The 18,417-nt window shown below is 38.3% G+C and overlaps 4 protein-coding genes across 4 annotated transcripts in view; 1 reads left to right on the forward strand and 3 right to left on the reverse strand.

The window, feature by feature from the left end:
- Positions 1–1,510, forward strand: part of sbds (Shwachman-Bodian-Diamond syndrome) — an 8,675-nt gene extending 7,165 nt beyond the window's left edge. Inside the window, exons 4-5 of the mRNA XM_015388264.1 lie at positions 404–568; positions 657–1,510. Coding sequence (XP_015243750.1) covers positions 404–568; positions 657–782 — 291 coding nt within the window. The 3' untranslated portion in view covers positions 783–1,510. The remainder of the gene's footprint in view (positions 1–403; positions 569–656) is intronic.
- Positions 1,511–2,350: 840 nt separating this feature from the next.
- Positions 2,351–4,230, reverse strand: LOC107093283 (claudin-4-like). Its single transcript, XM_015388258.1, has one exon. It carries the CDS (start codon positions 3,977–3,979, stop codon positions 3,311–3,313), a length of 669 nt encoding a protein of 222 aa, XP_015243744.1. The 5' UTR covers positions 3,980–4,230; the 3' UTR covers positions 2,351–3,310.
- Positions 4,231–8,892: 4,662 nt separating this feature from the next.
- The window catches only part of LOC107093299 (claudin-4-like), a 26,459-nt gene continuing 16,934 nt past the window's right edge, over positions 8,893–18,417 (reverse strand). Inside the window, exon 2 of the mRNA XM_015388276.1 lies at positions 8,893–10,080. Within this exon, the coding sequence (XP_015243762.1) occupies positions 9,424–10,059 (636 nt within the window). The 5' untranslated portion in view covers positions 10,060–10,080 and the 3' untranslated portion in view covers positions 8,893–9,423. The remainder of the gene's footprint in view (positions 10,081–18,417) is intronic.
- Positions 12,698–13,741, reverse strand: LOC107093297 (claudin-4-like). The gene has a single exon (XM_015388274.1). It carries the CDS (start codon positions 13,670–13,672, stop codon positions 13,007–13,009), a length of 666 nt encoding a protein of 221 aa, XP_015243760.1. The 5' UTR covers positions 13,673–13,741; the 3' UTR covers positions 12,698–13,006.

Here is an 18,417-nt window from a genome sequence, read left to right on the forward strand (position 1 = left end):
GAGACATCGAAATGAAGCAGGGAGACCACAAAACCACAAAACGCGCAAAACCATCATTTAAATAGGGCGTCTCCAACAGTTTTGCACATGCCACCAGTTACGCAATCGCTCTTGTTAAATCACCCGCAAACCATGGTTCAGCCCCTCGCGCAAAATTCCAGTTTGCGAGCACAAATTACTGCACGCAAAATTGGATCTTGATAAATCCGGCCCTCTGTGTACAAAATGACAATAGAAGATGTCTAAGTTTTTCACCAGGAGCTGGTTTCCTGCATCCTTTAGATGTTTCCCTGACTCAGCACGTCTTAATTTAATGAATATGTCATTATATGTGTGTCCTGCAGGACAGCGGCCATTAAGGATGTGAGTTCCATCCATTTACTGTCTGTTTGCTCCTCCACAGGCCCTGGAAGTGATTCGGCAGCTGAAGGAGAGCATGGAGATCCAGAGAGCCCACATGAGGCTGCGGCTGGTGATACCGGCCAAGGAGGCCAAGAGGCTGAAGGAGAAGCTCAAACCTCTCCTGCAGGTGGTTGAGAGCGAAGAGTTCGACGAAGAGCTGGAAATGGTCGGTTTACTGCTGCAGCTCGGTAAAGAGGAACGATTCAGGAAGTCTAAGATCACGATCAAACCCTCGTCTTCATCTTCCCTCTCAGGTTTGTCTGGTGGATCCTGGCTGCTTCAGGGAGATCGATGAGCTGATCCGCTGTGAAACCAAAGGCCGCGGATCTCTGGAGGTTGTCAGCCTGAAAGATGTGGAGGAAGGAGACGAGAAGCTGTAGGCGCTCACCGAGCTTAACACCTCACTGGAGCGCAAAGCCTAAAACTGCTAACAAAACAGACTGTTTATTGTCTAATTCACCTTATATTCAGCCTTGCAAAACAGCAGCTATGTTTAAAAACAAACTCTAATTTAATGCTGAAAAGAGTGGATTTTAAAGCAGGGTTCAGCTCTGAAAATGTACAAATGGACGGTCAGTAATAGGATCTGACTTACATTTTCATATTTATTATATTTTTGTCCTGGGTGGGACTTTTTTTGACTCTAGCTTCTATTTGCATTGCTTTCTTTATAGACCCAGAAATATATTTACCTGCAACAATTAATCCTGCTCTGAAGCTAAACTTCACAATGATTGTTTTGGTTTGTTTAAACACAGATTGTACAAATATAAAATAAATAGAATGGGTATAACAGCAAATAATTATACACATCATTGCACTTTGGTCGCCCCTGGTAGAAATTTGTCAGATAAACTAATCACAATATATTGCGAGGGAATAAAACAATCATATAGACATAGTCATATTTTTGCAGTATGACCTTAACAATATGACTAACACATTTTACAGAATATTTGTTTCCCATTTCTTTAAAGGATTGAAATAAAGTGACACTAAGGCCCTTTTAAGCCGCTCTGAAATAGCAAAGACTGGAGATGATTGTATTTAGAAACATTCTCTGACTGTATGGCACCACTAACTTTAAAATAAGGCAATTAAAGTAAAAATCTGGTAGCCTCTGTCATTAAAAAGGAATTCCGATAGATATTTGATCACTTTTATGATCTAAAACATTAGGTCAAATCTACACTATCAGGGCCCAACACACAAAACCAGAATCACTTCAGTTTGACTTCAGGCTTTTTAGCCAGCTTTATCAGGAGGCAGATATTACCGGTAATCCTGGATTCATCTAGTGTTCCTGAAGAAAGCATCAAATATTGAACAAATAAGGAAAGCAAAACCTTTATTATCATTTTTAAGAATTCGCACACAGAGGAAAAAAATTCAAACACATGGTAAATCTAAAGTTTAAATGAGACATTTTGTTTTATCTGATGTAAGGCTTACATACAGAAAGAAAAAAGGGCAGAAACTTAAGTTTCAGTTTGTCACACTTCTGTATCTTTCACTGTCAAGTTTAATCAAATAAAGTTAAAAACATATTTAACAATAAATTGAGTTTGTTTCCTTTTATCCTGTACAAAGACCTCTATCTGATACGTCCACTTTTTGGGGATTAAGTCAGAAAGTCCAGGTTAATTTGATGAAAACTCGAGGATCTTATTGGAACTTCTGACACTTTTAAAACATAGAAATATCAGAAAGAATATGAATTACAGTATTTCTGGATTTGAGATGATGGAGTCCACATCACCAACCTTTAAAGGAAGACTAAAAACAGACTATCTGTGAGGAAGATGGAGGGCGGGCGTTCAAAATATTTAGCTCTTCCAGTGTTCCGTTCTAGGTGCCCAAAAGTGCATCATCTCAGATCCTCCCTCTTAGCAGATATCAGACTTTACAACTAAAACAGCTAACAAAACCCAATACATTGTTTATATTCATATTATTATCTTTCCATTTGAATGATAATTAGCTGTTTTTTATTAACTTAGATAAATCACAGGTCTGCATATTTCACCTATCATTGTTTTTTTAATGCTAAAACCTTGTTTTCTCTACTAAGGGATACTAATTCATCCCACTCTGTTCTATTTCTAATAACTTAAGTATCTACAAAAATGTTTGGTCTTTATATCAAAGTTTTCCTCTGTTCTGTAAAAATTGTTGGTAAGCAATAAATTAGGATTATGTCACTTTTGTCCATTTTGTCTTAGTGCTAAAGAAGGATACTCTGCATCATTTCTCCTGTTTATTTGATGTGCTTTTCTCTATTGATCCTCTACATTCCTCTTTTATCATTACATTGTATCTGATCCCAGCACATCCAAGCATTCCAGTTTGACATAAACTAAACCAAATATATCAAACAGAAGTATTTCTCAGTCATTTTTTATAAAGGAAAGTCAAACTCTGAGCAGCCAGATATGAAATATAAGTGATCCTGCTCTATAAAGTGACAATTTCTGCGCCGATTCTTCTGAGACATCCCTCCTACAATAAAATAAACTTCCAATTCAGTGCAGCCAGTTTTTAATCTGCAGATGCAGTAGCAGTTAGTTTTAAGGAGTTTACATAACGGTCGTTAAACTTTATTGGAATAAACCACCAGATGTGTTCTTGTTAATGCAACAAACCAAACAGAGCCGTTATTTTCCTGCAGTTTTCAAGCCTGGAAATTATCATTCAAACATACAGTAAAACATACAGTAAATGTAGAAGAAAACACAGCAGAAGAAAAAAAAATCCATGTTAATAATAAAGTGAATGTGGTTCTGCTCATTGAAGGTAATTCTAACCAAATATTTCTAAAAAGTGCAACCACACATCTTCCTGAGCAGATCATCTATGTGCATTCATTTCACTTTTCAGCAGTCCATTTAAATATTGCCCTCCAGTCCCCTCAGATGGCCTGTGATCTACGGTTGTATTGGCTGTTTGTGAATGCAGTTCTGTTGATGGTGTTCAGCGGGTTACTGGCCTCCTCCTCGGGGCTCAGGCTCCTGCCGGGCTGCTCCCCCTGCCCCCCTGCAGTGGGGCATCTGGTGGTTAAAAACACACCACCAACCAGCATCAGGCCAAAGGAGATCCATCCAAGGTACAGAGCAGGTCCCCAGTCTCTCCTCAGTGACACAGCGCCCTCCAGTGGCTGACTGGTGTGATGGCAGGTCCATGCAGTGGGAACCAGCAACAGGATACCTGCCACAATAAAGAAACTCCCAGAAAACACTTTGATCTGGCCTCGCTTTGGAAACCACACCAACCCCACTGCTCCAACCACTGCTGCGAATCCCCCGACTCCAATGGCGGCCATGATCAGGGCTCTCCACGTGCGAAAACTTCCAGACAGAGACATCAGAGACTGGTAGAAAGAGCAGTGCAGGCTGCCATCATGAGCCAGATCCCAGTGATCCCATTGTAGCCACACCCCATCCCAGTAGGCAGGCAGGCTGGCTGTGGTGTTGTCCACGGTCCCGCTTACCTTCCACAGGGCCAGGCAGCGTGTAAGAATGGCAGCCAGCCATCCTGTGGTGGCCACACCGAGGGCAGCGATCTCCAGCTCCCTCTTCATGACTCCGGCCTCGTTGGTCCTCCTCCTCTCTGTTGCCGGGTCTGGCTGCCAAAACTGAAACAGCTGGCAGGAGAGAGCAGCGAGAAGGGGAGAGGACGGGGCGGGCTGTTATTTTAATGTTCACATGTGCAGCACAAACACTGCTGGGTTTGTGTGTCTGTTTTGCATGTCTGTTCAGAGAGGAGGGAACCAGTTCTCTGGCATTCTTGAAAAGAAGGCACTGAGTTGGCTGCAGCTGGGTGGAGCAGGGAAATCCCTCTGTTTTCTCTGCCATGGTTTCAAAACAATCCATTTATCCCTGATTCTAGAGAGGAGAAAACAAAGCTTCCTTTGTCCACCGAGGCTTCAACCGCTGGGCCTTGACTCTGAGAGGAAACTCGATTTATAAAACTAAATTCAGACAGCATGGAAGTTTAGGTGTGAGCTTGGCAAATCTGAAGAGTGAAGTTGGCCTGTTTTCAGTCACAAGTTCAAACTTGTCAAGGCTTCATATTTTCCCTGCTGCAGACTGGATTATTCATCTGTTAGACTTTGGAATTTGAAAGGAAACTTCAGGACAATAAATCTAACAAGACACCCATATTCTTTAGCCTTTATTTCCCTCAATGTAATACTGTATTCCTTTTTTTTTATTGTTACACACAAATGTTTGACTTTATCAGCTAGGACAATAAATCTATGAAGTGTAAACCTCATAAGTCCTGAATGTATAAAAGTAATTCGTGTCTGGAGGTGTATAGGGAGTGGACTAGCAGACGCCGGTGCTCCTTGCTCAGAATGAGTTCAGGTTAGAGCTAAAGACCATAAATATTCTATTCAATTCAGTTTATTTATACAGTGCCAATTTACAACACATGTTATCTCAATGCACTTTACAGTTCAACCAGATCTTATAGTCAGATTAGTTCAAAGTTTTCTATCTAAGTAGAACCAATTGATTGTATCGGCTGATTGACTCATCAGCAACCCCTCACACCGAGCATGCTTGTAGTGACAGTGGGGAGAAAAGGTCCCTTGGAACAGGAAGAAACCTCCAGCAGAACCAGGCTCAGTGTGAGCGGCCATCTGCCAAGGCCGACTGGGGTTCAAGGAGACAGAAGCAGAGATAGAAAAGGCAACTGTAAACCAGCTCCACAGACAGCCCCATCCAGGAAACACACAGCCAGGCAGACAAGGTCCGAGCCAGCCACTATGTCAGAGGATGAAGGGGAGCACAACCAGCCAGTCGTACTTAGAGAAACAGGACTACTCTGAAAAAAAACAGGCCGATCTCCACGGCTATAAACAAAGGTGTTGATGGCAGCAACAATACTGATATTTCTCTCCAGTATGGAGTCACAGCCAAACAGGAACAGACGAGGCAATGCAACTTTGGGAAAAAGCAGAGAGAGCAGAACGTTAGAGAGTGAACCAATAGACTCGGCAGAGTGGGAGAATAGAGATAAAATGAAGCAGAATGATGAAATAGGGGTCCCTATGTCCTCCAGCAGTATATGCCTATAGCAGCATAACTATAGAGATAGCTTAGGATAACCTGAGCCACATTAACTGCAGTAAATAGGCAAACTAAGATTCAAAAATAATATTAAAACTTTAGCTTTCTAACTTTCTGCAAGGTTGAATCAAATCTTGATCATATTTACGATGCCGTCTGACTTTCTTTGTTAAACTAAAGGAAAGAACACAAAGCAACTGCTTTAACAAGATGTTTTGGTACAAATGGAGGTATTTCTGGCCTCAAACAGTATTTGGTTTGTTAGATGTAAAGTAAAAACAGAAACATGTGCAAACTGTTTAAGAGTCCTCTCAACATGAAAGGAACGACTTCTAACAGTGGCAGACGTGCATGTCTCATTTGATTAACAAATGTTGGAACTATGTCTGCAGAACTCCTATCAATTCTGCAGACATGAAAGGAAACCAGAGGTTGTATCAGTTCTATAATCAAACGTGGTCGTGGCGGTATTATGTGATCTTATTTGAAAGGAGTTAGAGAATATTTAATTCAATTAAGTTTATTTATATAGCGCCAATTAACATCAAAATATGCAATCTCAAGGTACTTTACAGTTCACCAGATCATACAGTCAAATTGATTCAAAGTTTTCTATCTAAGGAAAACCAGTTAATTGCATCGACTCATTGTCTTGAACTAAGCATGCTTGTAGTGACAGTGGAGAGGAAAAACTCCCTTTTAACAGGAAGAAACCTTCAGCAGAATCAGGCTCAGTGTGAGTGTCCATCTGCCGAGGCCGAGTGGAGTTCAAGGAGACAGAAGCAGGGATACAAAAAGCAACTGTAAAAGGCGGCCCCGTCCAGGAAACACACAGCCAGGCAGACAAGCTCCGAGCCAACTCCCATCTCAGAGAAACAGGACTACACTGAAAAACAGGCCGATCTCGAACATCTATAAACACAGGTGTTGATGGCAGCTGCGCAGCTGATATTACTCTCCAGGATGGAGTCACAGCCAAACAGGAACAGACCAGATGAAGCTACTATGAGAAAAAGCAGAGAGAGCAGAACGTTAGAGATTGAACTATCTGAACTACTACAGATTCTGCAGAGTGGGAGAATAGATGAAATAGGGGTCCCTATGTCCTCCAGCAGTCTTAGCTTATAGCAGCATAACTATAAATTTTTAAGCCCACCCTTAGGGTGTCTGCCTCATGGACTAAAACTGGTAGTAAAAGGTCTGCCTCCCATGCTACTCTTAGAAATTCTAGGAACCACTAGTAGACCTGCAGATTGAAAGAGAAGAGCTCTGTTAGGAACATAGAGAATGATCAGATCTCTGATATCAGATGGAGCTTGGCCATTTAAGGCTTGATATGTGAGAAGGAGGCTTTTAAATTCTATTCTGGATTTAATAGGAAGCCAATGTAGAGAAGCCAGGATAGGCGAGATATGATCTCTCTTTTTAATTTTCATCTGAACTCTGGCTGCAGCGTTTTGGATCAGCTGAAGGCTTTTAACTACAGTTTGTGGACTTCCTGATAGTAAAGAATTACAATTACAATAGTCCAGCCTTGAAGTATCAGATACATGGACTATTTTCTCAGAACCCTGGTCAGGATATTTCTAATTTTTGCAATATTCTGGAGATGAAAAAAGGAAATTCTAGAAACCTATTTGATATGGAATTTAAATTACAGGTCCTGATCAATAATGACACCAAGATTTTTTACTTTATTATCTGAGATCAATTTATTCGATCCAAATTAAGTGGCTGACTCATCAGCTTCTTTTTCAAAGACTCTGGTCCAAAGACGGTAACTACTGATACAAGTCCATTATCTGAGGCCCTGAGAATATCATTGTTCACTGTTGCTGAACAGGAGAGCTCCTTCAGTGACAGACTGCTGCACCCTAAATGCACCAGGGAGCGTTATCACAGATCCTTTCTCCTAGCAGCTGTAAGAATTTATAACCACCACTGTTCCCTATAGCCTTAATAAGTCTTACATTCATACGGATTTTTGGAGAGTTTCTGTCTTAGTTAAATGACATAACATTTTGTACATCTGATGTTGCTGCTATTCATCACATATCCATTACTGTAAAAATGTCCACAGCTGTTTATTGACTATTTTACTCTCCAGATACAGAGCATTTATATTGCAAAAACACTGTACATTAAAGTACTTATTTATTTTCTTAACTGTTACTGTTACTTATTTTGTTATTTATATTGTGTATATATATTTATACACTTTCTAAGGTCCACATTGTGTGACCTCTTCTGCTATAACATTTTGCTGCTGTAGCACCACAGTTTCTCTGTTGTGGGACAATAAAGGGAATTTTTATTCTATTATATTCTATTCTAAAAACAATCTGCAAAAAGAGGGGCTTTTTAAAAAAAGAATATAACTAAACTACCCCTAAACAAACACAGAATATGTTACCATAATTAGTTATTTCCTCTTATTTATTTAACTTAATCAGCATGTCTTTGAAGTTTACCAGACTTTTCAAAAGACTAAGAAAATAGAGACATTTAGTGAACAATGGCCTCATTGTTCATTCATTCTTAACAAAGAACTCCAATGATGGGAACCTATAAGGTGGCCTGTTAATGCTACCTCAAAGAAATAATATCTGTTTATCTAATAAAGATTATTCTGAAACTTGATTGTTTAAAAACCTAAACTTTTCCAAATTTACCTTTAGATTTGTTTTTCTGCTCAAGCAAAAATGATTTAGAATTTGGTTGAAGGGATAGAAGATTTTCATACAATAAAGCCTACTGCTTATAGTATTAGTTTCTATGAAGATAACATGTCTGTAAATAAAATAAAAAATGCTTGAAATAAAAAAATCTTTCTTCTCTTTTCTTTTTTACTTTATTTTTTTATGACTCTTAGGTTTGTTGTCAAATAAGCCCATTATCACATTATTTTATCAAATTTATCACATTATTTTAACAGTTTGCCTAATTTAGGTGTTAGATTCCTGCATTTGAAGAAAAATAATCTTAAAAAAATCTTGGAAAAACCGATTTGTTTTCAAATAATGAATTTAAGCAAAACAATTAATTTATATCTTCCACCCCAATATCCAACTTGTGATAGTTTATGGTATAACCAATGGCTTTTCCAACAAAAACATCTTGCTTTTTGCAACACCATATTTTTGAGATAATGCTAGAAAGCTTTGTTGCATTTATATTGTTCTTGTACATCATGGTTTTTCAAATAGATTTTGAAAATATCCCAGTCTCCATTGTCCTACAGGAAAAAGAGGGTCTGCATGAAGCAGCTCTATGTTTATGGTGGTGGAAACCAGCAAAGGAAGCATCAAAGTTAAAAGCAATGATGATGGTTGAACCTTTTTTACACTCAAGGTAACTAGTTTAACAATTGTTGACAGTTATGGAGACAAAAATCTCACAAAATTAAGACCCTCATTTGACATTTTTAACACCCCTGAATCAAATGAGTGGTTTGTTACCATGCCTACCATTCTGAGCCAAATGAGGGGATTGAGCCTTTAGATTCAGCATTTGAGGAGAAATGCATCTAAAAGTTACAGGACGGCAGCTCTTTAGGACTGGACTTGAGCACCCCTGATCTAGGCTTATTTGGTATAATCTTTCCATTATCGAATGGAAATTACATGAGTCAGAAAACATTAATAAGAAAGCTTTTTAGAAACAAGAAAGGAAGGGCAGCTATCTTCTCTCTCTGGTCACTGTAAAGTAGTGTTTTAACCATTTCCTTAAAAAAAAACTGCAACACTGATGGGATAGATTATATATATTTTAGAAATGATGATCTGAAAAGACCCAAAAATGTTTCTTAAAGATCTTTTATTTAGATTTATTTTTACTTACTACACAGAGATTGTAATTAAGCAGAAAGCATCATAATAGGCATAAACAAAATAAATCTTAAGGTGAACAAGATTTCAGTTTTTGTGTCTTGTTGTCTAGGTTCCTGTCTTCATACATAGTTTTTGATGGCATAGCTGCTTCGTGTGGGAGTCTTGGCTAACTGGTACCCACTGGAGGGGAATCTGGATCTCTCTTGTGGACAGGTTGCACAAAGAATGGCGCCTCCACAGAAGAGCAGCCCAGATGTTACAAATCCTATGTAAATGGCTGCTCCAAGCTCTCTCTTTAGCACCTCAGGTACTCTGGGGTTGTGGAAATCTGTGATGATGGTGTTGGCGGTCCAAGCGACAGCTACTATTGTAGTGAGGGCTGAGAGGCAGAAGATGACCCCAGAGCTGAGCACCACCCGGGCTTTGATTCGGGGGTGGCTCAGGCAGTTGGTGCACCGAGCTCCCAGGATAAAGATGAGAAACCCCAAACATCCCAACACCATGCTGACGCAAATAAGGCCGCGGGTTGCCTGGAGTTCAGGTGAAAGGTCCAGGAGGGCATCGTAGAGCTTGCACTGCATCTGACCGGTGTACTCACTGACGCAGGTCATCCACAGGCCTTCCCAGAACACTTGCATTACCACCAAATGGGTGCCGATGAATGCGGTGACCTTCCACATGGGCAGGCCACAGATCAACATGGTACCAGCGACACCCGCCATGGACAGACTTATGCCCAACTCCTGTAGAGCCATGGGAAACTGGAAGCTCACACCCTATCAAACACAAAACAAAAAGAAAAAAAAACTTGCTTGAAATCAGAACATTTTGACACTCACATTTTTACCCAATTCTGTTGCAAACTTCTTGGGGTTGATGATGAAAGTGTTTTCTTCTAAAAACAGACTTCTACAAACAAAAGTTACACAGATAAAACTAAACATTGAATTTATTAGCAAACTACTTTAAGTTGAAATAACAGGGGAAATTAGGTAAATGTCGCATATCAAAACTGAAAGTTAGAATTGATTATGTTGATGTCAATCTAAATATATTTAGTACATGTTTTGCGGCATGATTCCAAGTGGCCACTAGAGGGCGCAAGGGGACAACAGAAAAGACTACAAACAAAGCTTAGTAGTAGATAATAAGTGAATGCAGTAATAATTCTTTTGCATGGCCACGGGTTTGAATGATTACTTTATGTATATTCAAGCAGGCAGATTTTAATGAGAGCTTTGTGTCTCGAAAGCTTCTTAAACTATAGATTGCCAGCATTATTAGTAGTTTTTACATTTTCACAGATTTTGCTCTTGTATTGATAGAATCATAACATACCACACCCTCCAATCAAAACCACAGTTTTCACTCGTACAACTGTATTTCCTGTGTGGTCACACTTTTTTCTCACTTGTAACATTTCAGAAGATTAAAGTATAAACAGATAGGGACATTTCTCATCCTTGATTTTTTTTTAACATGCTTCAAGAATGGGTTTGTCTCTTCCTTTGAGGTTATATAACGGGTTCCCCAAAGGTTTTCTATAAAAAGTTATAAAATCTGGGAACTCAGATATGGGAAGTGGTATTGTGCGTCAGTTTAACTCCATGGGTTTAGAGTCACTCTCCAGCTGAAAGAGAAAGAGTAATAAATTTCTTTTTCAGGAGAAGGCTAAGTGTAAGCATTAGCATTACCTATTGCAGAACAGAAAGGATTTTCCTGGTTTGATGGCCCCCTATGCTCTCTTTCCCCCACCATGATGTTTGTTTTCAAGTTTCTTCTCTTCCCTGGTGGCAAAACAAAGTTGGATCCTTCCCCAGCTTTGTTTAAAATGTTTAAATTGTTGCTCTGTTGGGTGACTGATCTGTATCCACAGACATCTGATGAGAATTAAATATATTTTTTTATATTGTAGAAAGCGTTTTAAAGAAACCAAACTATGATATTTATGAAGTAGGAAAAAGGGAAGCCTATCAGGTTCTTTTAAGACTTTATGATCAACATCTAACAACAAAATGTGATAAAACAATATTTTTCTTATAATTATTTAAAGGGATTATTGATGATGATTACAACTGTTAGACCAGCAATCAATAATAAATCAGCAATTCAATATTTTCTACCAATTAAATACATTTATTCAAATAAAATGTTTGTGTTAAGATATCTGACTGTAATAATAGATCATATTTAATGTGTTTTTTTTTTTGTTTTTTTTTTCGCAGATTCTAACCAGTTCTGCCTAAGAAGATGTTAGGGCGGCGGCTATAGGTCAGTTAGAAAACCCCTTTTTTTTCCAAACGAGGAACATTATAACATTGGGATATAAACTGGTTATCCTTAGTTGACAACACATCTATAGGTGTTTTACTGTAGGTGCATAATGGCTTCTGAGTAATTACTTGTGAACAATACTAAGGAATCAGATTTCCAGGAAATAGCCTACTTCCTGGAAAAGAAACAATTGTCAAGGCTTAAAAGAAGAGTTTAGAGTTCATACTAACGATTAAAAGATACTATCAATAATTATTTTATTCATTTCCCTATGATCATTTCATTCCTTTAATTTTACTTTTCCATTGTATTTAGTTTTACATTTTTCTTTCTTTCAAACTATTCCACTGCAAATATACGTTCCTCTCATTTATCTGCTGCTGTCATTTCTTTGTTCTGTTTTTTTCATGTGTAGCACTTTGACTTGTCCTCCGACTGAAATATGCTCCATAAACAAACTCAACTGATCTCACCTAAACACTGAATTAAACCCAATATAAATTATGATGCTCATTTGTGAATCCAGACATCTTTCATGTGGGCTTATAGAGAGATTTGTCCTCTTTTTAAGCAATAATCTATCAAAAATAATATTAAATCTTGATCTATCTAATTTGTAGTTAATGTGTGTGTAGAGGAGGAAGTGTCATGCTGAATGTCGTAGGGTGACTATGTAATTCGACTCCTTCCTCATTATCTGTAGTGCACTTGTGATTGTATGTAAAAACATTGATCCCACCAGTGTGATGGGATCAATGTTTTTACATTGATCCTATCACGCTGGTGGGGCTGTCAACTAAAACAATCAATTCTGATTAAAAAATCTAAATTTGAATTAAATTGTTTGTGAGTCCAAATATTTCTTATTATTTGTAAAGGCAACAATCTTTTAATTTATTTCCTTTAAATTTTCCATGGATGCAGGACACTGAAAGGTTTTTAGTAAATCCTGCTTCACTAAGCGCTGATGAGTCAACAGGAACATGATTATCTAAGGCTCTCCTTCAGTTCCTGGGATTTGAATCTGGTAGGTACCCGACAAACCGGTTTCTGCTTTGTTTGGTCTAAATATCACTCCGGGCAGGTTTTAAAAACAAGCAAACAAATGTCCTCACTAAAAACATTTGCAACACAAGTTCCTTTTAATGAAAGAGAATAAAATAGCCATAGTTCTCTTAAGATAAATTTGTGTACAAATGAAACCAGACAAATAATAGTAAATAAAGTTTCTGCAACATAAATCTAACACAACATATGCATATTTTAAGACAAAACGTAATACAGTCACAAACAGAAAAGGTCTTCATTTACATTTTATTCTCATAAAATAAAAGTGCAGATTTCCTTCATTTTTTAGTTAAATGTGAGCTTTTTTCCCCTCTATGACACGTGTAAGTCTTCCTCTAACAGACCAAACATCCAGTTTTCTCAAATATATGTCTTTGTTGGTGTGGAAGATCGGTATGAATCTCCGTTGCTGTTTCTTCCAGATCCTTTTAAGAGGTATTTTACAGAGGGGGCTCGTTCCTCCTTAGGGGGGCAACTGGCACACAGCATTCCTCCTCCAAGGATCAGTAAAACTGCAGCTCCCCAGCCGATGTACAGAGATGCCCCAATCTCTCTTTTTTGTGCATCCACCAATAGAGGATTGTAGAAATCCTGTATGATGATGCTGGCAGTCCAGGATACGGGGATGAGGCAGAGGACTCCGCTGATGATCAGGATCGCCCCTGCGGCCACCATGGCCTTAGCTTTGACCCTCTCCTCTGGTATGAAGTTAGTGCATTTTCCTCCAACAAAAGCAATCAGAAGTCCTACAACACCAACGATGATGGAAACCACCACCAGAGCTCGGGCCCCCTGAAGGTCGTTGCTCAAAGCCAGCATAGAGTCGTACACCTTGCACTGCATCTGGCCTGTGCTCTGTACCACACAGCTCATCCAGATGCCCTCCCACATGGTCTGTGAAGTCACTATGTTGTTGCCGATGAAAGCTGTGACCCGCCACGTGGGCGTAGCGCAGACGATAAGCACCCCGATCCACCCGAAAAGCGCCAGACTGCAGCCAGTCATCTGCATTCCCATGGAAGCCATCGCTGTGCATCTCTTAGCGTCTCTGACGGTACAATGAGAGCAGCTCAGGTGTAAGAGAGCATCAGGAGCCGCAGAAGAATGGGAGGTGTGAGAGCCAACCTATTGAGGAAACACTAGAAGACCTGCCTAATGAATCCACCCCTGCAGGTGGTTTTTGTGTTTAATGACAATAAAGGTCGGGGTTTCAACATTTTTCTGAGTATAGATGAGCCAGGATGTAGCCTCAGCTGTTCCTGGAATATTAATAGTAAGAATGCACGCTACAAAAATGGTATCAGCTCTGAAATGTTGATAGTTTGTCTGTTAGAGCAGAAGAAGTGTTTGGCAGAAAACTCTAAGAGTAATACGAATGCTAGGTGTTTAAGTTTCTGTAGAGAGAAGGTTTGAAAGATTACTCACAGACAGCTCACCTTAAAGAGTAGGCTTGTGGCTTTCATCCTATTATTCTGAAATATTCTACAATTTTAAATCTGGAAAACTGTAGAAGAATTGTTACAATCTTTTTTCACAATTGTTGAAGGTATGAAACCATGTCATGCATACTATTGGCTAAAATGATTCATTTTCATGAACTTATTAAGTAGGCAGTCATTTATGTGGCACTAAAAGGCCGACATTACCTCACTCATGGCTTTTGAATGCATTCCAGCTTCAACACACCTGAAACAAAAGGCCAGATTACCTCCTTGGCATATCGGTAAGTTTATCAGAGGCATCAAGCAATCATTTGTTTCAGGTGTGCTGCAGGGATGTATGCAAAACCTACAGGACAATGGCATTTGAGGGTTGACGTTCGTGCTTCAGTCTCTACTTGTGTCTTATGCCACTTGGCATCAAATACTGTACTGTATTTACAAATACTGTCATTTCTTCTTCTCAGTTAGACTTTTCCTCTTTTTTTAACACCTCTCTTGACTGTTGCTTGGCTCTGTTATTCATACCCCTGGTTACATGCTCTGGCTTTGGCAAATACATAACATTTTTATGATTTCTCAAAAATAGAGCAAAAATAAAGCGAAACAAAGAATTTAAAATATAATATATTTTAAAAACACTTGAAAGTGCAAGAGCTTTATTTTTATGAGATGGAAGATTAAAAAGCTGGAATGAACCTACTGTATGTAAAAATCTACGAGATTAAGTGTTCATACTTTGGATTCATACTTCCTTTGGGTTATCATGGTCCTTGGCAAACTATGTTTTCAACAAGAAAGATGTTAAAGAGCAATTTTAAAAAGACACCAAAGCAAAATCACGTATATCAGCCAAGCATTTAGTCTTATCGTCTGTCCAATTTTCTTAGAAGGCTCTTTAAATTAAAACATGTGCTGAGACAGGTTATATCATTAAAATGTACAAATGTAAATCTGTTCTGCAGACAACAAGTAACACGGTTTTTATTCCTATTGTTTACCTAGTTTTATTTATGTATGGAATAGATACGTTTTTTTATTTTTATTTTTTTTATATTCTATTTTAGATACTCTAGTTACTAAATGAATATTGTGTTGGTGAGAATTGGTGAAATTAGCTGTGAATGTAAATGAAGCTTAGCTCAAACAATCTTTCATGTTGACATTTTGTCATCGAGGCTAATACCACTTTATCAATGTCCAATATATGGTTTTAGGTAAATAACATTCCAGAATCTGCAAACACTAACCACACGGAAAATTTGAATGATGTGATTCGCACACCTCAGAGATGTCACACATTCAACATATATGGGCATTAACTGCTACGTGAACTTGATGATAATATTACCTGCCCTACACTATGCAGATGTTCTGTCTGTGCTGATGAAATGTATAAACTAAACTCAAACAGCAGGCTAATTCAAACTTTTTTTAATGATTTACATACCCTGCCTTAAAAAACTTAAAACCTGCCAATCTAAATAAAAATGAGACAAAATCTTAGCTTCTCTTGAGCCTTGAGCCTCTTCTAAGTTAAAAGTGTGGAACTACGACAAGCATTTTGAAGGAAGAAGTGCTGGTCCCTATGGATGAAGATGCCCTCTGATTTCTGTGATCCACTATTTGCAATGAGCTTCTAATTGCAAATTTGGACAGAGGTCAAGACACTTTGTCACATTTTGTCATAATGAAGTCAAAACTTAATGGTTAGGTCCTGAACTTTCGAAACCATAATGGACCAAGTACCATACCATACCATACCATACCGTACTGTAACGTACCATACTATCCCATACCGTACCGTACCATACCATACCATACCATACCATACCATACCATACCATACCATACCATACCATACCATACCATACCATATCATACCATACCATACCATACCATACCATACTATATAAAATGTATTTATAAAGCACTTTCAATGCCCAACAGGACAAAAGTGCTTTACAAAATCAGAAAATACACATAATCAATCATCGAAATTAATAAATAAAATGGTGTATAAAAGTAGTAATAAAATAAAAAGCAATAACAGAACAATTAATGAAACACATTAAGACAAAGTCAACATCTCAGATTGTGAAATGGGTCATAAGAAGAGATTTAAAATCAGAAAGTGAAGAGTCTAATGGCCAAGAAAGATCATTCCAGAGACTGCAACAGAAAAAGCAATGTCTCCTCTGAGCTTGCATTTTGTCTTTGGCATCCTCAGTAAAAACTGGTCAGCTGATCTAAGGAAGCCAGAGGGTGTATATGGATGAAGCAGCTCAGACAGGTAAGGTGGGATAAGACCATTAAGATCGTTAAAAGCAAATAAACAGATTTTAGATAAATCCTGAAATGTACTGGCAGCCAATGTAATGAGGCTGAAATAGAGGGAATATCATAAAACGTACTTGCAGCAGCATTCTGTACCCTCTAAAGCTGGGAAATGCATGAATCACCGGTACCCTTATAACATGTATCACAGTAATCCAGCCGAGTGGTTACAAAGGCTTTGACCACTGTTTCAAAATGCTGACGTAAACCTGTGCTAGCTGCCTCAAGCGTAAGATGCTGGATTTGACAACAGCTCTAATGTGAGATTCAAACTTGAGACCAGCATCTGTTTCAACCCCTAAACTGGTATTAATAGGCCTGACATGCCTGGCCAAAGATCCAATATCAATCAGGGAGTCTTCACTGGATCTGCCAAAAATCACCACCATGGTTTTTTCTTCATTGAGTTTTGAGAAATTTAGGGACACCCGGGCTTTCAAGTCTTTCGAGCATAAAAGCAGAGACTGAAGAGAAGTAGAGTCATTTGGCATTGACACATTTCATTCCACACTGGTTTAGTCAGTAAATATATGTAATGTCAGGTTTTACAAATTCTCAACATTTTAAACAAACAAACTGAACGTAAGACACATTTTCTTGAAAAGCTACTCAACCTCTCTGCCATTCAGTGATACAGTGGAGTTTTTTCTGTGATACTTTTAAAAAAACCAAAACAAAAAATTCAGTGAAAAGACTCTACATTTAAAAAAATCGACGCAATACATTTTTAAGAAGCCAAACTGGGTAGAAACCCGACAGCTTGGCCTGGTTTCAGAGATTGTAGGGAGGAAGCAATAGATATTAGGGTGATGGTAATTTAAACGATTTAATTTTCAATATTTTTTTTTGGGGGGGGGATGCCTATCTCATTTTTTGCTTCAAACTTCTGGAATGAATGAATATAATTTTACATCTAAATTTGCAAGACGATGTGGGCTTAGTTTCGTAATTATTTGCAACAGCAGGAAATGTAAGGCAAAACATATTACTCATAGACGTGACAAAATGTAACGATTTAAAAAATAAACCAAAATTATTCATATTTAAATCCCCATGAATCACATTTTCAGAGACAAACATACACAGCAGGATAAGAACCAGTTTGACAGTAGCTTCAATAAAATCTTTACTTCACCATTGCATTCTATTTTTACCTTCTCTCAACCTATTGATACCTTTTTTTGTGCCATTTTAATGTCAATTATTTTTTCTTTTCTTCAAGAATGTATGCTTTATTTGCTCATTAAACCAAAAGAAAGAAAACAAAACCAGTTTTACCTTTGTTTATTAAAATTCCCCTTTTTGTTATAGACTTTTCCTTAAGGTTTTTTTTTTTTTTTTGGTGAGCTAGAGTGCTTGTAACTGGTTTTGGGACATTTACCCTCTGTTGTCTGAAATCATTGAGAGGAATGTGAAACCAGATAAAACTGGTGGAAAAAAGAACAGGGTGTGTTATCACCAGCCACACCTTTAGGTGACGATGTCCTGACTTCCTCTGGCACATGATTCAGGACGTCATGGGCATACAGTTAGTTTCCTGAAAGTCACCATAATGACACTTGATTACACAATGATTACACTTTTTTTTTTTAGACTAAAAAGAAAAGTAAGCAGCACAGGTACAACAGTAATAGTTTTAGAAAATAACACCTGAAGTGTTTTCAAGCATTTTGTCTGCTATTCTTTTGGGCTAGATCAATAAAACAGTAAAACATAGGAGTTAAAGTCACCTAAAAACACATTTAATGAAGCTAATCAATTTTAACATAGGCTACTGCTCGTCCAATGTATTCCAAGTGTCCTGAGTGGGTAGCGTCCAGAATTTACTCGAAACAAAGTCATTTAGAATGTTTTTAGAGCATAAACAGTAGTGTATAGGATTTCCTAAAAGCGCGTTCATGCGAGTTCACGAGTCTACGGAAACCGCGGCAGACCAATTGAGAAACGCACAGAGTGCCAGAAAGTGCTAAAAAAAAAAACTGCTTTTCTCAGGAC

Source organism: Cyprinodon variegatus, unplaced genomic scaffold (assembly GCF_000732505.1).
Source record: "Cyprinodon variegatus isolate N-32 unplaced genomic scaffold, C_variegatus-1.0 Scaffold418, whole genome shotgun sequence".
Classification (NCBI taxonomy): Eukaryota; Metazoa; Chordata; class Actinopteri; order Cyprinodontiformes; family Cyprinodontidae; genus Cyprinodon; species Cyprinodon variegatus.